General features: G+C 28.7%; 2 protein-coding genes across 2 annotated transcripts in view; one reads left to right on the forward strand and one right to left on the reverse strand.

Annotated features, from left to right (window-relative positions):
* The window catches only part of LOC114121615 (group 3 secretory phospholipase A2), a 42,072-nt gene extending 36,608 nt beyond the window's left edge, over positions 1-5,464 (forward strand). Inside the window, exon 4 of the mRNA XM_027984023.2 lies at positions 2,730-5,464. Within this exon, the coding sequence (XP_027839824.2) occupies positions 2,730-2,922 (193 nt within the window). The 3' untranslated portion in view covers positions 2,923-5,464. The remainder of the gene's footprint in view (positions 1-2,729) is intronic.
* A 5,322-nt stretch (positions 5,465-10,786) lies between these two features.
* On the reverse strand, positions 10,787-15,674 carry LOC114121614 (Y-box-binding protein 1). Its single transcript, XM_027984022.2, has 8 exons — positions 15,471-15,674; positions 14,364-14,427; positions 14,162-14,195; positions 13,231-13,486; positions 13,033-13,172; positions 12,272-12,427; positions 11,428-11,568; positions 10,787-11,298 (listed from the first exon to the last, which is right to left on the reverse strand). Exons 1-8 carry the CDS (start codon positions 15,541-15,543, stop codon positions 11,251-11,253), a joined length of 912 nt encoding a protein of 303 aa, XP_027839823.2. The 5' UTR covers positions 15,544-15,674; the 3' UTR covers positions 10,787-11,250.
* Between the last annotated feature and the right edge of the window lie 10,048 nt (positions 15,675-25,722).

The following is a 25,722-nucleotide window of genomic DNA, read 5'->3' on the forward strand; positions in this document are numbered from 1 at the left end:
CATTAAATTTTTTAACGCAAATATTGATGATATTGGTACATTGAGTGTTGTGGTCGACATAATATTACTATATGTCTATATATTTTAAGTTCGTAATGCTATTGTAAAGTAAGTGTTCTGTATTATGTATGATAAAATTGTATCATTTAAACATTTTCGTTTGTTTTCTGTCAATATAAAGCATTTTAAATGTTTTTATAATATTAAAGAATAAAACAACCACTATGCAACGACAAAATATATACATACAAGTAAAACTTTTTTTAAATATATACATATTTAAGTGTGAACATATGTATTTCATTAAATTTTTCAAGTATTATAATATAATATTTAATAATATATTTTATTATGTTGTTTAAAGTTCAAATCAAACACGAAAACCGTACAAAAAAATCAAATAACTGATACGACTATACTGCACGATATGCACGACTGCGCGTCTATAAAATATTAAATTATACGATTGTATATTGTAAATTTATTGTAATATTACCCGCATCGTATTTTCCAGTGGTATTATTTTCGCACCTATGACGTATATAATAATTATACGAACGATACTCGTAAAGGTAATAATATTTAATAATATTATATTATCATATTGCGGTGTTCTCGCGTCCGGATTTTATTATGTATATACCTCTTATACCGGCATATAAATTTATATATGCGTATATATTGTGTGATGGCGGCGTCCGAATGTCCGACCACTAAATAGCGATTTCATCATGTCGTGACACGGACAATGCCAATATCGTATAGTAGATCTACTTACCTACGTAAGTATAACATACACGCGTATATCAATGATTCCCAAACTCTTTATCTTTACCTAGCACTTGTAAAAAAAATAATAAAAAACGACAGTCGCCCCCCCCTCCGTAAAGAAAAAATGTATTGGTAGGTTAGTACGCAATAAAAAAATGAATTAACCACGTAACCCCCCCCCCCCTGAATAGCCCTGTCTTCCTCTCGGGGGCGATATTGCCCACTCTGGGAAACGCTGATGTATGTGCACAATCGACGTCATAGCTGACTCAGACATGCCATACATATGCGTGTATAATATATAAATTCGCGAATTTATGGAAGCGTTATACGGTTCGCTACAGCGAAAAATCGTTCTACCGAACCTTGAACTCGTCATAACACTCTGTCGGTTGAGTACTCACGATGTACGAGAAAACCTCGAACGCGGCTCGATTACTCAAACGTGTACATCATGCGATATATCATATACGAGCTGAAACCCAGAAAGTGGCCGCGTATACGCCTATAATAATAATAATAATATGTTAAAGTCATACAGCATTAGTGTGTGATGTGCGATTTTTTGTAACCGTAATTAAAAAAAAAACAATCAAAAATGTTCGCGTAGTGTGCGTATATCTGCTATTGAGAAGGGTAATGCGACGATTCGCGCGTCATAATAACTGCTACACCGCCCGCCCGAGTTCACCTGCATCCCGCGAGTACCGGAACACAGAGTTTTTTTTTTTTTATTGCACATTATGATGTATTGTAGACAATGCGGTGACGCACAAAACTATTTATAAAGTATACAATAATAATATTAATAAAAATTTGTTGACCTCGATTCGAAAGTCGAATCGATAAAAAAATTCGTAATTTTTAATTCCACATATTTTTGTACGATCATTTTTTATGACTAACAAGCGGTTTATCGGTACAGTTATATGTTATATGTTATATGTATTATATTACAATAAGAATACTACAAGACACTCTAACGAAATCACTGCAGCTATACCCCAATATAATAACTTCTTAGTTTTTGAGAACGATCTATAATACTCGTATATACTATATAGGTATGATATTTAGACTAGATCTTGTAGGTATTGACTTTTAGTTCAAACTTCTAAAAAACGCGTTCAAATACATTATTTTTAGTATTTTTACTACTGTTTACGTCTGCAGCAAATCAAACTATCACGATAATAGTTAAACGACAACAGATCGTTTGATTACCCCATACGTAAAATATACAACTCCAGTAGCACGTTTCTGTGACCCACTTTATGGTATTAGTTTAACCATATATAATATATTACAAAGTAATAAAACCACATAGCGATATTTAAATATAGTATCCGTTCGCCGAGGAAGCTGTCGTAGACGACTGTTTCCTTCGTTGACTCGCAGCACGTCGCGTTCTTTTGTTTTCCGCTCTCCGCAAGCATCGCGAACAATAAACGTGTACGTACCTACCGACATGACGTATAGCACTATTTATCATAAATACAATATAATAGAAGTCCTAACAAACCGTGGTAACTCTAATAATGAGTGACCGCGCGGTAGTACCGTATATCGTATTATATAATATAGCTGGAGATTCAGCAGCGTTCGTATCGAATTTGTCTGGAGAGCTTCTAACGCATTTTAAGACTTATTCGATTTATCCCGATCGAGCGACCTTCCCACATAATTTCATCGCTTTGGTCAATTCTTTCTCTACGCTCATCCTATGTGTTCCGATTCACACGTTTTGTGGACGATATATTTTTCTCTCGCTAAATCGTGTCGTAGCTACCTGTATAAAATATGAAGTAGCACTATAGAGTTGTCTAATATTTTTGTGTTATAATAATATATTATGTTCTATACAGCCATATAGGAAAGAAAACGTTACTACTCATTCAATAATTATTATGATTGATCTATTATACTCGCACCAGTCACTAATAACGAATGTGTTTCAGGTTTCGGTCGTGTTTGAAAACGATCGGTACCGGATCTGCGAACCTGATTGGCAAGCTGTTCTTCAACGTGGTGCAGACCAAGTGTTTCGTACTGAAACGAGTGCGTGTGTGCACGAAAAAGACATGGTGGGGCAAGTGCCACAGGCACGAAAATAGGAAGAAAGCTTACATCAGAAACAATCTTAGTTATTGAACATTTAGCTTTTGTATATAATAAACCTATATGTATATATATAATATATATACATATAAATTATTTATAAATAAATTATAAGACTTCTCATTCTTGTCGAACTCTGCAGAGCTACTTATTTCCCATACAATAAGTAGTGGTTTATTCATACACACATCCGCTTCTACACTTTATATACCTTGCTATAGCAAACTGATCTTTTTTATGTAATCATAGATATGTGTATATATGTTTAGCCATAAATTACGTATATAAGTAGGTACCTAGAAGTACTAAACGCAACAACTATTCAACTGTTATTATTATATATTAAATTATGTTATAAATATATATATATGTACGATTTGTAGTTCTATTTAAGGCGGTTAAATTATGTAGATATAAGTAGGTATAGGTACCTTTATAAAATTTAGATTATCACCATTATTATGCTGTCGATACACATTTTTTCGCGTTTATCTTCGTTTATTCGTACTGTGGGTATCTTTATCGTATTTTACCTAAATATATTAATTGAGATTGAATGTTTTTGCTGTTCAATAGCGATTTGTATATCCATCTGTTGATTTACCTTGAAATGAAATTAAAAATAATTAAAAATACAAACTCAGGTATTTTGATTAGAGTTTAGACCGTTTAAAAGTAATTATTTGTAATAGCTGAAAAAAAAATATTGAATAACTATAATTCACCTACATAGAAATATATACGCAAATTCTCATAATACTTGTAGAGGTCGGTACGTATTACGTGTTACATGACTAAGTCCACTTGTATTAAATTACATTTACGAATTGATCTGGTGTATGCGCATTTTTTTACATTACCAATGTGTGAATAAATATTATTTCTAAAAGTTTCCATTATAGATGCGGTATAAATTTATTATTCATAATTTTTTATTAATATATCCTTTATTAAAAAAAAAAAAATAGCATCTTTAAAATAGATTTCCAGACTGACCAAATGAATATCAATTCTACTGTTTATTAGTTTAAACAAAATTAGACAGGTTTAATTGATTTTAGTTGGCGTAAAACAACTTTAAAATGTAATTTCTCCAATTATAAGGAACGATCAACAAAAAACAATAACTAAATAAATATTGTTTCATAGATCTGCAATTTTACTATACATTATAAATGAATGCCAATGTTCGTTATTATATATTACAATTATTTCTATTATAGGTTATTTATGAAAAGACATAATATTATACAATATACATAGAAAATTATTGCGTTACGATATAGCGATCAAGGTAGAAAATCATCAATAATACCTACCTTATTATACCTAGTTTCATCATAATTATTTTAATAAACATGAAAAGAATTACAGTCTATATCTATACATTAGGTATCTGTAAACTTACGACTCATTGTATGCGTAGTTATTTTCAATAACAAAAATGAAGTGACAGTAATCATTTTTTATTTTCGGTGAAAAAAAATATATATATCTAATATGCGACAGCAGGAAAAATATTGTTCGCCAATTGTTTAACTATTTATTTACTGCATTTGTTTAGTACAAAAATCATACATAATACGCAGTATGCACGCATTAATATTAATACAATATCACCCGTGTTAAAAAAACGATTCATCAACATTCACGATCATTGGATACAATCACAAAAATATACAATTACTCATATAAATATGTTTGTAAATTAGAATAGTATAATATTATTATATAATATATTTAAAGTGATGTCTCAAGTTGCATAGATATAACGCAACTAACCTCGCCCAAAGTCAGTATTATTATTAATTTTTTTATTATATAAAACATTGATAATAGGCAATAATAACTTTAATCGTATTATAAACAAATATACTACCTATAATCTATGTATAGATGTCCATAGGCGCCGCCAGGAATTTTATCAGGGGGGTGCATTTGTGCATATAGTATACGCGGTGATTTCTAATTCTAATATATATTATATAATATTAGTTATTATTATATATATGATATAATAATAATTTATACTATTATTATTTGATATTATAAATATTATATTATATAATACCATTCAATTATTTTTATTTATTTTTAAAGCCAGGGGCTACAAGTGCACCCTCTTGCACCCCTCTAGTGGCGCCCATGTAGATGTTGTAAATTTTGAAAATAGGTATACTGTGTTATGATATATCACTAGGGTGTTACATAAACAGTAAATGAATACGAAATACTATTAAACGTATATATGTATAGGCTTAGTATTTATATTTGTTCGATGCTGTACAATATATAATATTATTGTAGTATATTCTGTCAGTGACTTGCTATACGTAGGTACGCTATATACGTGTATAATATATATTATATATTTTATTGTAGGTAGGTAGGTACTAGGTATTCACCAATATTTATTGTAGTCATTTTACTATTATAATTAGGTATAATATTGTGTAATTTGTGTACTGCTATTACTTATTAGCTATAGTTATTTATTCATTTTATATGACTTATGAATGTGTGATTTTTTTTTTATGAAATAAAAACAAATCAATAAATAATTATTATCCTTGAAGTTGTTAATTTATTTAAACATTGATAATTGTTTGTATTCTTAAGATTGCATATCAAAAATTGAGAAAACGTCTATATTTATATTGTGTACTTACCAATTCCCGATACCTATTTAAAAATAATAATAATAACTTTATTATATGAAATTTACAATAAGTGGTAACGCCATATAAGGGAAAAGAGTACAGACAGTACCAGTGGCGTAACCGAGGGCCCGCAGACCCCGCGTTTATATTACCATTTATATTTGAAAAATTACTGAGTAATAGTATAACAAGCACAGACTGAACGTACATCGACGGACAACGATTCAAGTGTTTTAGCCAAGGTGTAATTATTTATATAAATACACCCTGGTTTTAGCATTTAAAACAAGGGTATGTAAAATATCAATTAGGTATTTTCCATGACAATTGTATATATCACTATAAAATCAACTAAATCGCTATTAACTGTTATAACAATTGGAAATGAATTTTTAATTACTGATAATGATGTTAAACTGAATTAAAAACACACATAAACTATTTGTAATTGTCTTTAAATTGTCAAAGTATTGATCGTTTAAGTGTGTGTTATTCGGTAAAGAGATATATTCATATATCTTTAACGAATTTCCAAAAGCATTTGCTTTTATTTATATAACCTCAACTTTTAAGTACAACTGTTATTTTGAAAATGGTTTGAGTTTATCTGGGTAAGCACGTTTTCACCAAAAGAATACGTTTCCCTTTTCCACCAAAATAATTTCTATATGGACCACTAAAAGCTGTGAACTTTGATACAGTAAGTTTATTTAAAAGACTAAATATTTATGTATAATATTGAAAAACAATATATTATTATAAATGTTAGTCAAATTATTTATTTAAAATTATATTATAAGAATAAAGCAATAATAATAAGTCGTGAATTGGTTAAATACGCATATAATAATAGATTATACATTAAAAAAAAAAATCAAACACTGCCGATAAGTTGAGAACCTTGGTAAGTCGAAACAAATGCCGTTCTCTTGCGAAAACCTCGATTAATCGAAAGAAAAACAGCTATATAGATAACTCGAACATTCTACTTATATTCTAAATATAAACGGATATAATGACGGATAATTTTTAAAATCTGTTGTCTAATCTGCTTGTGCGTTCCGATAATTAAACCTAATCGTGTTTAAAGTTTTTATATCGTATTTTCCTTTGGTATTATCATTTGCGATTGGACGGTTACACGTGTATGGTGGTATCCAATGTAAAAACTATTAATTATTTAATCACTAGCTTTTTTCATCATATTTAAATATTTTTCTAGTAACAATTTTAAAATAATAATAACAATAGGTACACATTACACTCTGCAATTTTATACAATATATATTATGTAATAATTAAAAACTATAATACGTACATACATTTTAAAAACTCTTTAAGTCGACATGCTTTCCTAAAACCTTGATAACTCGAAAACCTCGATAAGTTGAAAAATTGCATTTCCCTCGATTTTCGATTTTACTTTTTGGATAAGTAAAAATAAATAAAATTTTCATATGTACTATGTATAATTAGGTAAAACTTAACTTAATCTGCGCATAAAGCAAATACAGTAATATAATATTATATGCATAATGTACAATGTACATAAAATAGGTATAATTATTATTTATTAACATATTCTACATTTAAGTTGAAAGGTTTTCAAAAATACAACGTGTATTTATAATAATTGATAACTTGGCCAAGTGGCAAGTACCTAAAAGTCTACTTATTTATCTTTTTCTCGACTTATATAGTTTTATTGGTTGTGTGTCCCGCTGTGGCTTTTGGTAGATTATAATTGGGTACTTTGGGAGTGATGAAAGAAAAACGTTTTTTTTCTCATTAAACAATCATCAACTTCATTTAAACAAAATTTGTTTACTTTTTTTTATAATAAACATAATATAATATCTGATACCTACATTTAAGTACCGACACACATATATAAATTAAACCATTCGAAATGAAAGGCATAACGTATTCGAGCATATCTAAATTTTTATCACTTCGACGATTTGATGTCTGAAATCTGGACGTATTATTTATCTTAAGACTTTATTATGTATCACTGGAATCAAGTTATATACCAACGGTATTGTTTAATTTTAGATTTTTAGTGGTTTGAGAAATGTATTTCTTGTATTACGTTAAATAAATAATAAGTGAGGCGCCTTGTAATGGTTTTCTAGTATCATTTTTTGATAGTGATGTCGTACGCGATCTACCCAAGTAGGCGATCTACCGGTTATTATTAACATTGGATACCGTAAACAATATTTTTATAAATATGTTAAATTTAATTTAAAAAAAGGGGGGGACAAGTATGTACCGCTTTGTAATTTTTTTTTTTGTTAGAAGTAGAAAACCTTATGAGTTATCTTGTATTCAATTTTAAAATTTAAGCTATAAAAAGAAATGCGTGGGTGTTAACCTATCTTGTTCGATTTTTTTTTTTTATGAACTATTTTAAAAATATAATCATCATAATGGCTACATTTTTATTTCGAAAATTTAAAAATCTTAATTGCATAGGTACATTTTATTTTATAATTTTTAAATTTTTGAAAGAAAAAAAATCGAATTTAATTTATAAAGAAATGCATTTAAATAAATAATTAATAAGGTAGCTTTTTTATAGAGATACTAAGGGTGGTATGGGACTTATGGGACATAATGTAGGTATACAAAAAAAAAATAATGTTTACCAAGTAGATAATACTACATTTATTGCGGGATATTACGAGTATATGTTATGTATTTATTTATTTATTTTTTATAAATATAGAATTTGTAATTTTAAAATTTAATATTTTGTGATATACATAACAATAGTCCGTTTCAGAGTATATTGTCATTCAAAAATTAGTTAAGGGCATTTTAAATATTAAAATAATAAAATAAATATAAATTTTGTATAGCAATCCCGACGTGGAAGAAAACTTTTTGCACCACCATTTTTAAAACGTTTAAACTTAAAATACATGGGTTCCCAAAATAAAAATTTCGAGGGGGGCTAAACTAGATTTGTTCCTAGTATGTAATTTTTGCCCCTCGATTTTAGCCCTAACTGGTTCCCAGCGCACATAATACCATTACCCAACGAATTTCTTTCACGTCGAGAACACTGGAACAGTATCAGCTCCGTATATTTTAATATTATATATCTATATAGTTTATAGAACGAATTAATATAATTTTAAGTAAGTACCTATGTAAAACTACTAAAACTATTGACTGTCAGCGCCCAGCGGTATACTAAGACTCAATTAAAAATCAATTAATACGTCATGTTGTTTTTCGTTTCGTAGTTACTCGATTGTGGCCAGTTTAAAAAGACAATAAAAAAGCAGCAGTGGATTGTATTTTCTGGAAGCGGCGGTAGACACAGACAAAAATTTCAATTTATTTCATTTCAAATTTAACACATCATCCATTATAGTGATTTACTCTATGTCTGAGGTCCACTCGATACATATCTTAATATCTACTATAGGTACATCAGAGCGTTATCCACTTGACCCGCTTTTTTTTTTTAATTATTGTTTTATTGACTATTATTATGTAGTTGATACTTGATAGCATACGAGTACACTGTGAGTCTTATGGCTGACGTCCATAACCACACTTATTTTAGATTTATAAAGTTAATCAAGAGTTGCGAAATTCAGTACCAAACTTTCTAGATCGTCAATTAACGACCAGCCCCAGACTTGAAGGCTCGTATCTTACCAAGTCAGGAGACACTTTCGTCGTTATGGTCCATTTCTTACCAGACAAAATTATTTTTCCTAATATCTTGCACTAATTCAACTAGGGTTGAACTAATTTTAACAAAAAACAAAATGCACTGATTAGCCATTAGGTGATAGCTTAGAATTAAATGTGTAATACGCCCACTTTTACTTTTAAAACGTGTTTCAGAATCGCTCTCATTTGGATTTGGGCTACTTACAATTATTTTTCAGTAGCCCGCAGAGGCACTAAGTACCTACTATTATAAAACATTGTTGACATAGATGTCAAAACAATATTACCTACCTATGTTTGTATATTGTGTTTTTGCAATAGCTATAATATGCTAATAATTAATAACTGTTGTTTTTAATTTTTTAGGATTTGTTATCGTGCATATTAATTGATCGAAATAACGAAACCACGTGCCGTTGGTATTTTATAAAATTAGTAAATAGCAAAAAAAAAACTTATTTTATTATTAGTCACCTAATAATTTTTTTGAATACGTTTTAATCACTCAGTTGGCTGAAGTAAATTGCAGTATTGCACTAGTACAGACTAAATAAAAATTTTTTATACAATATTTCTAAGGAAAAAAATCGGAATAAATTAAGGTATTTTTAATTAATTCCAACTTGTATAGTTATAGGAGTTAGTATGTTTTGAATAATTAACATAAACTAATATTGAAGTGTATAATAAAGTACCAATATATGAAACCGATACATCAAATCTGAAGAACAATTTATATCAAAAATTAGTAGATTATAGGGATTTAAACAAATTTCCTATTTTTGAATTACTAAAATAAACTAGATAAAAAAAACTACACCTACCTGACAATTATTTAAACACAATATTTATACAAAACACAAATGTGGCCTAAGTTGACACAAGTGACGAGAATATAAAATAAAATTTAACATCCAAATATTCTTCAACTAAACAGTACATTGATACTTTTTTTTTTTTAATTTTGATTGCCAATAACTTTTACACATAGAAATTTAATTAATAAAATATAAATTTTCACAATTTGGATTTAAATAAGATTGAACAAATCAGCAATGTTGATTTCACTTTCATATTTGAGAAGGATAAAATTTAATACTAAAATATTAAATTTGCTCCGAAACATGTAATACCCGTTTTTTCATTTTAAATAAGTAAAATACAGGTACTGTTTATCGACCTTATTATATTAATATATTATTCAGGATATTCTGTATAAAATGTTAAAAACTTTTAACTAGTATGAAAATTATATCTTAATTTCACAAAAAGTATAATAAATTATAAATATATATTTATGAAATATACAGATATATTTTAATCTAAATCTAAAATATTGCTTTTTCTAATAAATTATTCATCAAACATATTACAAATGTTTGGTGGTAACTAGTATGAAAATAATTTAATAAGTTGATATGTGTACAATAGTACAAAAAATTTCAAGTTCAAGGTAATAAATTACATGTACCACATTTTTTTTTGTTTTATAACTTAGTTTTTTAGAATAAATAAGGTTTGACATAGTAATAAAACAATTCTAATACATACGAAATTATACAAATATATATTTCGTTTTTCCTCCATTTACTCATGCACACATTGCTTGTCTAAAATATAGTATTATTCAATATTTTTATTGTATTCAACACATTTATGTTCATAAAAAAATTTTTTTCTTTGTGATAATAAAAAAAAAAAAAAAAAAGTAAATAGGAAAAATTATCATGCAAAATACTTTAAAGATGTACAATTTACAGATTAAGATCAAGCAAGATAACCGACAACCCAGATCTTATTTGGATTGTAATAGAAGAGTTAATACATATCAAAAGATGTAGGGCAATCAAAAAAACCAAATTGATTATTGTAGAACTTGTTAGAGTCATAATCGTGGCGAGTGGAACAAATAAAACGTCCGAGATTAGATACATGAAAAACACAAATGCGTAAGAGAAAATTAAAACAAGATTCTATGATAAATATACTGTTTGCGACTTAATGATGTTTAAGCATGACTACTTTCATCCAGTTCCAATGCTTCTCCTCCAAAGTTCTAAAAACAAAAGTAAAACTCAAAATCAGTTAACAAATGTTAACACAAGCATATTAAAAAGTTTTATCTTTATAATATGAATAAAAATGAGGTTATTTAACTTTTTAAAATTAACTATGTAAAAATTACTTTTTGTTTGGATTCATTGTCACTTTGGCTATTGGCTCTTGGAGGACCATCACTTCTCGCTCTAGAACGATTATTGCGGCGGCGATAGCGAGGACGGGGTCTATTTGCTCCATTTTCATCACTTTGATTATATTCATTGTCCTAATAGTATATTAAATTAATTTAAAAAATGCAACAATAAAAAATTTTCAATAAATTGAAGTTTCTTTCAATTTTGTTATATATAATATACACAGTAAGTTTATGTTTAACGTTATTTCACTATTATGTTGTAGAAGTTTAAATGTGTATGTTTCCTTAACATTACAACAGTTTCAATATAACATACATATTTAATACATTTTTACATTAAATATTTGATATAGTTTTATGTTAGTATGTATGCATACCATTTACTTAATACTGTTATCGATTTTATTTACATATCTATCATACATAGGTACTATTCGTATTATTATTTATTATATTTAATATGTACTTTAGATTCGTTTTTCATTTCATTAATAATTAGTTATAGTGTACATAATACTATTATGTATTACTTTATTAAAATGTGCAAATTTTATCATACAATTATAAAATACTACACTGTTATTTATTAGCAGAAACACATTTTAATGAAATGCATTTTTTGAGTTAATGAGTATTTTCTAGGAATCTACCAATCCTCAACATTAAACAAAGACTTACTGTGTATTTATATAAAATATACATTAAAATATATAAGTATCAGTAACCTAATAATATTTTAAGTTATATATTAAAATATTATATAAGTCTTAAATTTAATTAAAAATAAAATATTTCTCATAAAAATAGATTTTTTTCTGTATAATATTTTTACCTGATTTTCATCTTGATATGGTCTTCTGGGTGGACCACCTGTTCCACGGCTCCCTCTAAATCCACTGCCACGTCTAAAGAAACGTCTAGGCGCACCCATCCCACGACCTCTGCCTCTACCAGGAGGTGAACTATCATATCCATAATTATCTCCACCCTAAAATCACAACGTGTAATCAATGTAGTTTTTTAGTTTTCAGACACTAAATTATATTAGGGTATCACTCTTAATTACACATAATAGTCCTACTCTTATTGCCATTTTGCTAGAACTTGACTAAATTAATAACTCCTGTCATTATTTCCAGAAAGCGTATAATAAGAAAAACAACATAAAAGTATCCGTTTTCTAAAGAGTTTGACTTTATAACTTTGAACGTATTAAACTAAACTTTAAATTTTGTCATAAGGCTAAGATCTTTTTATCTCGCAACTTATTAAATTATAGTACAAGCACCGGAAAGAACCTGAATATTTTAATGTTTTTCAACATATGTATAAATATAATTATAAAATCCTTTTGTAAGAGTTACTCATCGTACAGTCAGAAAATCTAAAAAACAAGCAGCCTTGAATATACCATATCCTAATAAATGCTCAATACATTATATGTAATAGTTTTCTAACTGCAAGATTTAAAAAATTGAAATTAGGTAGGTACTTCAATAATTAATTAATAAATCAATAATTCATGAAACCTATAATTACTTCATACTTAATAAATATTTTATTAATTATTATAGTATTATAAATAATTCTTACATTGTAATCACCACCTTCTCCTCTATTTGGTGGTGGACCTCTTCGATTTCCACGATAGCTATTATACCAATTCTGTTGACGTGGCTGGCGGTAACGTCTTGGTTGTTCTCCTACTTCATTTTCAGTTTCTTCCTTGTCACCTACACAATACAATGTTAAAATCGTTTAAAGGTAGAAATTAGTAAAAATGGTACATACCACTTGGACTACCATCTCTTGGAGGTTGACCACCATTTCTTGGACGGGTATTAGGACGGCGTCCGTAAAACCACTGACGATAGTTATTTCTTCTTCTTTCAGCTGCATAAGGTGATCCTTTAACAGCTTCTCCATCTGGACCAGTAACATTTGCTGCTTCGTGACCTTTTTCGCCCTCAACAACGTCAAATTCTACAGTTTCTCCATCACCAACACTGCGTACAATTTTCTTTGGGTTGTTCTTGATAATAGCAGACTAAAATTTAATTAGAGTATATGTTTGAAAATTGATATTTATAATTGTACTTCAAATTTAATTGTATTAATAATGTCATCTAGTTTACACACCATAAAAACATATAACTTATAACTGGCCCCAATATAATTGATAGATAATTAAAATCAAAATACTCTTCATCGGTACTTTGTATTAATAAAATTTATTTTTTGTTTTTAAAAGAAATTATTAATTAAAATAACCAGATATAATTTACTATTGAGTAGTTTTGGTTATCTTTACTAATTTAGATTTAAAGAAAATGAGATATTGGTAAGTTTAATTAAAACATATTAAGGAACTGTAAATAAGTATGAATTTATAACTAGAGTATTTATTACAAAAGTATACCTTCATAAATTGTGCAGATTGAGATCATGTATGAAATATTATATATTTAAAAAATAGTTTTATATATTAAAGGATATCAGGACGATTTGAAAATTGTATACTCTAGTTATTTTTTTTAATCATCCAAATACACCTGAGTAAATATAATATATTCATACTAATAAATACTGATAAAACAGTACATGTTTATTATAATAAATTACTAAAAAAAAGTATACTATACAATTAAGTATATCTTTATCAAATTGTATGTAAGTATTTAGTTTTATAAAAAATAATAAATATTTATAATTATGTAATTACCTGATGTACAAATATATCTTCTTTTGTATCATTACTAGAAATAACATAACACAGATCATTATTAAATGCATTTTCTATGTATCATTAATAACATTAGTATACATTTAATTTAGATAAATAAATAATTATAAAAATATTAATAAAAAATAAAAGAACTCAAATTCTTTGATTTGTAATTTAATTCAAGCATCAACTATCTTACCGATTAATAAAACCGTAACCGCTTTTGACGTTGAACCATTTAACAACGCCGGTGACTTTCACAGCTAAAAAAAAAAAATTCCCCAAATTTAATATAAGAACGCAATAATTGCGTTTTTAACCACAATCGTACTATTGCCGGTTAAAATAGTATAAAATATATCGTAAATACGACCTAGGTGACACAGGAGGTTAATAATTCATGAAGGGGGAGGGGCATTGAATATTATTATCTGCGCATTTATTTATGGACTTAGCAATTTTAGTCCCGTCCACTATCCGTCATAATAAAAAGCGATCGAACTAAAAATACGCCAAGCGTCATTATCATTTATCGGTTCCCGGAATGAGGGTACGTCGCGTTGTCGGGGCAATTTATTGTTGTTGTTGTTGTTGTTATTATTATGATCATCATCATCGTCATCGTCATTATCAACACTACGGCGCATTACGACAACAAAGGTAATGGGTAATAGGTATAACAAAGCATTAACAATGACCGCATACATTCGTGGTAAGACGTGAAAACACTTTCATCCGTCGATCGGAGGGGCAAGCATCGTCAACACAATCCGATCCCCGGTGATATTGGCTGCAGTGATCGGATTGAGGTGTGGGTGGAGGTTTGCAGGTCCGGAGACACGATGCCGAAGCGCGGCGGCGTGTGTACGATATAATAATACAACACGACGGAAACGAACACCGGACGTTTAAGTACTGTCGGTTTAAAACTTCACCGAAGTCGTCATTTCCAAGTTCAGACGTTTTCGGTGGCGCGAGGGATGTGAACGCGACGCGCGCGTTACGGCGTGCAGCCGTCTCACGGCGATCGACGGGCGGCCGGGAGACAAACAAACAAAAACAAACAACAATCGTCGAGTGACGCGCGTCGTCAGTAGGGGGTGGGGGGAGGGCAAAGAACTACGATTTCGCGTTCGCGAAAAAACGCGTCTTGGCGACAACGGCCGCGGCGACTTAACGCGCGCTTCGGACAAAAAGCACGTGAACCGTACGTGCCGCCTCCCGATCGTCAATGGCGACGACGACCGTTGTGCGTGGGACGATTGACCCCCCCGCGGAGAGCGTGCGCGCGCGATGGCTTACTCACATATGACCGGCTTTTGGGCCACGGGCTTCTGCGGCGGCCGTTCCGTCCTCCTCTCGCCGACTTGTTCCGCCATTTAGTTGTTAAAACGACGGCGGCCCGAACTATGATGTTAAAGATGGAAAAAAATTACCCCAACGCAAACTCCTGCCTGATGTTCACCTTCTCTGTCGTTGTACTCCACTGGCTGGATGGCGGTCGGCGGTGGCTGCTGGCCCGCCGCGCCGAGCCGACGGTGCCGGCCGCCGCCGACAGCGCACGACGCGCGACGGGCGCAGAGGTACGGTCGATCGACAGATGCGCGCGACCAGCGGCGGTCGCGTGACGTCACCGCGCGGAACGTCAAACTCGTTATCGCGCGGCAAGTTGCTGGCGCGCGTGGCGGCCGCGGTGCCGGGGCGATCGTCGACGGCCGCGCCGCAGCGGGTGACCGCCACCGTTGTACCTTGTGATCTCGTGCCGCGACCACGGTGCCGATAGACGAGAGGGCGCGGGCGCGAGTATTGTTTTTTATTCAAAGCCTAAACAAGATGGTCGTCGGCCTCCTCTGCCGGCGAGTCGGCTCAACGGAATCATGGAACAAACGAGTTTGTTTATTATTTAGCCGCGTTTTGAACGATCAAACCGATGATGAATAATAGTAATAATACGTAATAATAATAATAATAATATATCGTAAGTGTATCGCAAATTCACAAATTGAATGGCCGAATGGCCGAGTAAGTATCTGTCGTCTGATTCATTTAATATGCAAGCTCTACTACACTAACACGGCTACACGCTATGTGCTGTGTACTAATTTCCATTAGGTATTAATAGGCAATAACACAACGCTGCTATCAGATCATTTTGATCATTGTAAATCATAATTTAATGATTAGTAGCTTTTTTATGCCTATTTGTGATCAATTTTTAATGTGACGAACAAAAAACGATTATATATATATATATAATTCTCGATAAACGGTAAAAAATTCCGAAAAAAAACCGAGGAAAAAAGTCCGAAAAAAAATTATTGAAAAAAATATTATTTATTAAGTATACATATATATATGTACATAATTATTAGTTATTTACTACTAGTCAATCAACCATTATTTTAAAATTACTTGTGTATTAAATTATTATTACTCCCTGCTCTTTTTCCGTACTTAACCCTAATTGAGATAGCATTGTGTATAAAAATGTCTATATATTTGTTTAATAGTTACCTAATTTTATTTTAATAATTAATATTTGTTTAAATAATTTTTGCTTGGACTTTTTTTCCTAATATCATTATTCTCATATTTAATTTTTGTTTACATCTCATGATCGTTTTATTAAACGTAGGTATTGTGGTCTACTCATTCTCAATAACCAAAAATAAAAAAGGTACAATATCACTTTGCTGAACTGTTTAATATCAGTTATTGGTGTCGATTGGGTCTCTGTAGTGATGAATGTATTAGGTACATTTGAATTTAATCTAAATATAATTAGTATTATCATTGTACATTAAAAACGACTGAGCGGAGACGATCTAGCATATATATAATTTATCAATAACTATATTTTATGTTGTTTTTTGATATTATAATTGTTATTAGGTAAAGTAATTTATTTATCTATAATCTATTAATAATACAGGTAGGTAAGTACGTTAAATTAATTTTTTCTGAAACATTTTATAGGTACCAATTTAAAAATGGAAAAATTTGAAAAATATTTTTGCAAGATACCTACTATAGACTCAGTAGTCAATATCTATACACTGTATATTATATATTCTAAACTATAAAATAAATCCATATCAATGTATGGACATTGGACATTAACCATGGCCCATATTAAGTATAAAAATAACCGGAAATTCGCTCTGCTGTATAGTAATTAGTAAGTATAGTAATGTCAATAATATGACATGTGTCGATACCCTCGTCACAGTTCTTTATTTATTAAATTACACACATATATATACATATATATACATGAGTATATATAAACAATTTTCCATACCTACTTACTTAAAGAGTTAAACAAAGTTTACGTTTAAAATACATAAATAACAAATTATTAATGAAAATAAGAAATTATTGTAGTCCGAGACCAAGATTTTTCTCTATATTATTATATAATATGAGGATAGTGAACATTAAAACATTTAAAACTAAATAAAGTCTAAGAACTTATGTACGGATATTTTATTGTATATTAGCACATTAGCTGTATTATCATACTTCGTCTGAGTTAAAATTGATCTATTTTTCTATATCATTTTCCAACATATTGTAGGTATCTTGATTCAAGAAAGCAAATCATAAAGTATAAGCATATATAAGTGAAATAATATTAGGTATAAATTTATAATTTAATGTAGGTATAGTTCTACATAGATATCGTAATATTACCTATATTATTGTAGCGGTATGAGTTAGACGTACAACCATATTTTATACTCGTATACACGATTCTACAAATTTAATTTTTATTTTCACGACTTCGCATTATTGCCATAGTGACGTAATATAACCAAATACCTGTATATTATTGTAACATAAATATCGTTTTATATGTGTAACTAATAGAAGGCTATCACAAGTGGTATTGAAAATAAGAATTTTTGAAAAATATGATTTTAGCATGGGCCCAAGTAACATTTTAGGGGGGATCAAAATAAAAAAAATTCTTAAATGTAAGGTAATAAAGATAATAATAATATGGTAATATTTATTGAGCTGCAGCCTACAAGTTTTTAATATTTTTTGTCCAGGGGGAAAGGCAAGTGCCCTATCTTGCCCCTCCCAATGGGCACCCATATGGATTTTAGACTTCAGTGAACAGTTTACACTTTGCACATGATTGGACTTATCGTATTTTATACTTAGAATTGAACTTTTAGTTTAATTCCTTATTACTAGACTATATAAGAAACATACCTATTTGGATAATAACAAATTGTATAGGTAATTTCATAATAGCTTTAATTTGATACTAAAATAATCATGTTTTTTTCGTATAACGAAATATTTTTTATAAGTACTATAATATTATATTCTATTATTTCCAAAAAAAAAAATTATATATATATTTAAATTTGTTCAATTATTGCAACTATAATTATTATTTTACACAATAATAATTAAAATAGAAACATTTTAAGAAAGTTTAACTTATCTGTATTATAATTAATGAGTAACTATTAAAATACTTATATGTATTTATATAAAATTAAAATAAATATGCTTAGGTACTCAACAGTTCGACACTGCAGGTTCTCTTAATATTAAATCCTTTTTAATTTTAAATTATAGTAAAATACATTTATCATTTATGTATATTGTATATTATATATTTAAATTTTCAATGAATAGAGTAAACAAATGTAATGGTAACGTTGCAAAAAAAATTATGCAAAATCGTACGTATGTATATAAAAGTATTTAAATTCTCTTGATTTCGCAAATTTGTGGAGTCGTTCTCTACTGGATATCACTACCCACTGGTATCAGCTATATAGTTATTTTATACCCATCACCTATGTACTGATCGTTTGTTCTCCATACATATTTTACCTACCTATATTAATATTATATTTTATACATCAAATATGACCAGATGAGTCATGAATGTTTATTCAACAGGAGTTAACATAAAACAAGTTTTGAAGATATTTTAATATAGAATATTTGTTATTTTTACTTAGGTACTATAAATTAAAATACATTTCAGTATAGAAAACATCAGCACCAAAATGAGATCGTATCGTACAAAAATGCCAAAATCCTAAATACAAGTATCTGTCACCAGTGTGCCACAGTTAATATAGATGTATTTTAATGTATACATCTATTATAATTTATAACCATGCTTATGTGCATGCGCATAATTCTAGATGATAGATAATAGATATTACATTTTAAGCTATATCTTGAAACATATTTATTTAAGAACAACCCTCCTAACATAAAATTAATAAGAATACCTCACAAAAAATAGTTATACAATGAAAAAAATTCTAGGATGATGAAATAACTAATAAGTCTATGAAAATATGTGAAAAAGTTGAATTAAAAAATCTATCAATTTATTAAAATTATATTTATAAAATATTAATATTGGTGCAAATAATACTTCTTTTTTATATCTTTTGTGCTTGCGTTGTATTGGATATAATAGGTCCTAACATGATTTTAGATTGAAGCTTACATCCTACATATTTTAGCGTAAATGATATCATATTTGCACTTTTGGCGCTTATGTTATAGAGCCATATAGTCATTTTATCAGTAGTTACTTGTTAGGTTGTAGTTTTATTTAGTTAAATACATAGCAACGTGTACAATTAATATAATTATATTGCCGTTGATAATTGTCAACATAAATCCCAAACAAAAAGAAAAAAATTGAATCTGAAACATTAAACTATTACCAAACTGATCATAATGTTGATTATTAATTTTCCTTGATTTTTTTTATCAAAAAAATAATTTAATTAAATAAGAAACGGTTAAATATCATATTTTAAACGATTTCGGCGCATATTTATTTATGAAGTGCGTTTGTTAAAAAAAATATATTTTAATAAATCATAAGAAGCATAAAATAAATAATTTTTGTGTTTAAAAAATATGGAAAAATAAAAATTACAGATAATTTATAAAAGTGTATATTCATTCATATTTTTATTTGAAATCTATCTAAAGTATTGAAATTGAAAAAAAATGTGTTTGTTAATTTAATTTTGTAATAATATATAATTAATACATAGGTATAGGAAATAAAAGATGAACTTTTTTTTGTAAATCTAGGTATTATATAATCTTATTGCACTATTACCAGTATTACCCATGTACTTACGACCCACCTATAATTTATTAAAAGTTACCTATACACAAAATAGTAGCCATATTCGAAATAGCTATTTATATTTTATAATATCGAATTCAATTGAGATAAGGTTTATGTTTATCTGCAATTATATTATAATCATGATGTAAAGTGAACCTATTGGCTATTATATCATACAATTATTATTTTTTAACTATACCAGTTACATGACATAACGATGTTTTTTAACTCTCATACCTATACGGTTATGCATTATAATATTGGTTAACGTTGAATAGCAATAATCTAATTACCCATCGACAACTATATATTATTGCATGTTCACGTGAAGAGAAACCATCGAATCTATATTTGTTTTAGCAAAAGATAAGTTAACCAAAAATATTGTACACCGATTGGAGCTGACATAAATTAAAATAATAAATTATTATTTAAAATAACAAAAATAGTTAAAAATTAACGTTATCTATATCATTTATGAAATTTAATTTCCATTCATCAATTAAAAACTTTGTAAATAGTTTAGTAGATATAACATTAATTCAACGGAATATGACAGCCACAGCAACGCGTGGCCGGGTCAGCTAGTTAATAATAAAAAAATAAAAATATAATGATAATATTCATATCCTATACAGTGCAAATAAGTATACTACCTATATTAGTATAATATAATCATGATAACTTGCAATTGAGTTTGTGTGTTATATCACCATTAATAACATTATTGTAAATTGTTATATATAGTAACTATAACCTATTGAACTCTTGAATTTTAAAAACTAAACATATACAAGCAAGGGCATATTTGAGGGGGGAAAGGGGGCATTCGCCCCCCATCACTCGTATTATTTTCTATACAATACATTGATTTAATAATTAAATTTGGTACTCATATTTTCATTTATTAACGCGAAAAAAGAAAAATTAGTTTCGCCCCCCCCTCCCACGGTCACGACTCAAATACGCCCTTGAATACAAGACCAATAACTATATGTACAGTACTACAGTATATTATGTAGTATATACTATACAATCTTATATTCTTATAAGGTATAAAGCAGAAGTATCTATACCATCATGGCATCATGGTAAGTGTATACAGTAACAATTTCTTCAAATTGGAAAAAAAATAGCCAACATATTATGTTTCTAGTATTGTAACTTATAACACGCACAATGCTATTGATGCATATCAATATAACTATTTTCAATTATAATTTATACATAATATACTACCTGTTTACCTTATGATTATAAATGAGTATATAATAATAAAATTCTGCACTTCTGCATATATATTAGGTAAGTACCTTGTACCAAGATATAAGTACTTAGGTATATTAATAGTATCATAATGAATAAAAATAAGTTATATATAAAAAATATCAATGTGCTTACTATTTAAAAAAAAATGTTATTTAATCAATTGACAATTATATATTATAACACTACACTTTTTACGGTTTTCAGTTACTCTACTTTTGAAAATATAATAATTAATGCATAGGGTACATAAAATATTAAAATGTAAAATACAAATTATGCTAACAAACATAACGTCATATTAAAATAATTGCTTCCACATGTAGGAAGGTACCTACTAAGTGAGTATATACAAGGTGATTCTTTTAAAAGTAGACATTTATTTTTACGTAAATTATCAACAGTTTTTGAAATATATTTATTACATAATTTGAAAATAAAATAATGTAAATTAATGACTTCAAATTATGTAAATAAAAAAGCTTTAATTTTACTACAAATACTTTTTGAGAAAATGTATGTTTACTGTTTAGGTATACATAAATGCAAAATAATAATCGCCTTGTATAACTGCTGACAATTGTATATTATAACACACATTATTTTACATATTTTAATATACAGGACTGTAAGGTAATTGCTCATTATTTAGAAAACTAAACTTTTTTGAAAATATTTTTATTTTATGTTACCTATTGCAAAACAATATTTTTTTTTAAATTTTATCATTAGATAGGTATATCATTTCATTTTTATGTTATAAAGTTTTTATTATTTTGATTTTTGAATAACATGATACATTTTTATTTTATATTTTAACATAGAATCTTACTATTTTACTTGGAGTATTTTGATAAATAACTATATAAAATCTATACCTACCTTAATCTGGCACCTGTTGCTGTCAACAGTTCTGTTATTATAATATACATATCTACAAAATAATTCAACAATTACTGATAATTTAAATATTATAATTAAATTAATTATAATCTATAAAACAATAATTTTTGTTCGGGAAAATTATTTTTTCTCTGGCGGAATCGATATAGGTTGTTTGTAGACTACCTATACCTGTACTGGAGGAGTCGATATACCATATACCTTATACTAAGGCTTATCCCTTAGTATAAAAAGGTCTGGCGGAATCGATGAAATCTCACTGTGATGATCGGAAAGACTCTTCCCATGTATGTTGTTTGTAAGGTTTACCGTTTACGGCCACCTACCTGCATGTCCTTATAGATGTTCTGCATGCTTACTAGCCAAGGGTTAAGGTTACAGTAGTTTCTAGTTTTTATGTCAATTTGTTCTATGATATAAATAATATATTGTTGTTGAATGTTCTATTTTATTCCAATAAATGATGCTGCATAGTCTTACGAAATATTGACCCCTGTGTGAAAAAGATACCTATATTATTTTATTTTAAATATAGAACTTGTTATTTTACGTACGAACGTTTACGTATACGAATATCCAATTTCATAAAAATGTAAAATTCAGGTGCTTTTAAAAATTATTTATGGAATTGCGATCAAATATTTTTATAATGTTTGTGAAAAAAAAATTATAATAATAGGAATCTTGCTTATCATGCGTGTACTAGTGTTTCTAACTAAGTGTATGACAGAATAACTTGCAAAATTGGGGAATATTGTTGAATTTTGTAAAAATTTACTTATGAGGAATATGTTCCTATACATTTTCAAGTTTTATTTTTGCCGTAAAACAATAATCATATATAGAACATTAACCATAAAACTCTAAAAATATCTTAGATTCTTATAAACAGTGCAAAAGAGCCAAAAGGAATACTTCGATATTTACTAATGTATGCCAGTTGGGTTTTTACATATAAATAGTAGGTAATAGGTATGAAATATTAAATAATACATGAAATAAAGGCAGTTGTTATAGCGTAAGATGATTCGATTAAATAATTAATGTTGTAGATAACAAAATACTAATAAAGTAAAATAAAAATTATATAGAAATTTAAACCATAATATAATATTATTGACAACGAAACGGTTATCGGTATTTTTCCTGAAAGTCCGAAACCTTTTTTCCCGAATATCTTTTACGCGAACCGATATTCAAGTATATAATTGCAATTATAATACATATACAATAATTACAATATATTCAATAAATATTATTGCTTTGCACTCTTTCCTACGTACTTTTTGACATTCTTATAGTGTGTTTTGTCGTTGACTAGTACCTAATAATTTAAACCGCACCTTACATAAAGCCACCATGAATCAATTTTATTTCACTCATCATTTTAATTTCAGCCATGGTGTATAATAAAATAAAAATAATTTTGCGATGTAGGTACCTAATTTTCGTTGAAAAACGCACTAGGTAATTTTATAGAAAATGAAAGTTTATTCTATATTCTGTGGTATAACGACAACCGATAGTACGCGAATAACGAGACTACGTTTACAACAATTACTACGATTTACGTGTATACAAGCGATAATATTATCATAATAATAATATCACAAGCGCGGATATCGGTGTAAATCAATGAAATGTTCATGTAGCAAAGAATCGCTAAAGACAATAAAAGTAAATAAAATTATACATTATATGTCATTGTAACCGATACTTTTTCGTAAACACTATCTTAATCTTTATTTAATAGTAGTATTTTAGTTATAGGTATAAAATATAACAAACAGAAAATACGCCAGTAATAACAAAATTTTTAAATTTTTTTTCATTTCGGGAACAATAACCGTCAGGAAAAGATGTTCCTTCTAGAAAGCAGGTTTCTGGTTAACGGACTTTCGGGTAAAGTCAGTTTTCAATAGAAAGCCGGTATAGTTAGCAGAAACATTTCTGCACTCGGTCAACTAAGGTTATTTCAATTCAAAGATAAGGATTCCAAATTATCGAGCCATAATATTAAGAATTTATCGTATATAAGAGCAGAATATAAAGGGTTCCTTATACTATAAACAATGCGTTAACATGTTTAGTGTGTACTGCGTTGAAATAAAAAACGAAGAACAAAAGAAGTCATAAGTCCTTACAAATTAAATAGTCAATATGAGATTTGAAATATACAGTGAGCAGAAAAAGTATATAATATACATATACCTATATTACCTAGATCCTTTACCGCTGAAGATTAAAATAATATATTAAACTATTCTGTGCAAGTAGGACTTTGCTATCAGTATTGAAAGATAATATACAGAACAACTTAACATTATCGGCAAAAGAAATAAACATACGGATGGAATACTACTGACAAAAACTTCTATTTAGCTATTTAAGCTATTTTTTATATATCAATTTGTGATTACCAAAGACCAAGTTAATAAAAAGTTTGAATAGCAGTGTGGGTATAAATGGCGTCCTTGTGGACTATATAATATCAGAACTCAGAAGAAACCTTGAACTTATTTGATGAAGTATTAGACAATAGACAACCAGACAACCTACGGGGTATTATTCGTTTACATCAAAATAATATTGGCCGTTTCCGCTATAGTCTTTTTCTACTTTTTTCGAAAAAAGTACGATTCCCGTTTCCGTCAAAAAAAGATTGGAAACCGATGATTTTCAAGCAATTATTATTAGGCTAGAATTATAGACTGGGTACTGAAGACTCAATTATACAAAAACAATTAGTAGGTAAGTACCTACTAGTTTGTAAAAACTGTATTTCTTTAATCATCTGATTTTTTAAAAACTTAAATGCAGCATACACATTTTAATGGACAATAATTATACTACTAAAAGCAGCACAAGAATAGTATAGGTACTTCTCAAATAATCTACCATCTACACTTGTAACTTGTATATAGCAGGTAGACCTGCAGACTACAGTCTTATACTCTTATAATAGTCTCGTGATTTCGGATTTGTATAATATATTTTGTTTTCGTAATTTACGTTATGTTAGTTGATTTTATTATTTAATCCTGTAAGTACCGTACCTATAGTAAATTACGACGAAGTCCAATATTTTCTGTGGACAAATCTTGTAATATTCGTATTTTCAATCGTTGTGTGTTTAAAAATAGTATAGCTAGGTACAGTGGCGTATTTACGGGGGGGATATGGGGGATAGATCCCCCCCTTGGTACTTTTTTTACTAGTAAGTTTAATAACGTTGGTAAGTGTACCCCCCTCACCG

The sequence above is a fragment of the Aphis gossypii genome, chromosome 1 (genome assembly GCF_020184175.1).
Source record: "Aphis gossypii isolate Hap1 chromosome 1, ASM2018417v2, whole genome shotgun sequence".
In the NCBI taxonomy this organism is placed as follows: domain Eukaryota; kingdom Metazoa; phylum Arthropoda; class Insecta; order Hemiptera; family Aphididae; genus Aphis; species Aphis gossypii.

Coding starts and splice junctions, on each gene's coding strand:
- LOC114121614 (XM_027984022.2), bottom strand. CDS start 15,543: ATGGCGGAACAAGTCGGCGAGAGGAGGACGGAACGGCCGCCGCAGAAG. Junction 13,487..14,161: donor AAGATATATTTGTACATCAG/GTAATTACATAA, acceptor ATTAAATTTTAG/TCTGCTATTATCAAGAACAA. Junction 13,173..13,230: donor AAGAGATGGTAGTCCAAGTG/GTATGTACCATT, acceptor TGTATTGTGTAG/GTGACAAGGAAGAAACTGAA.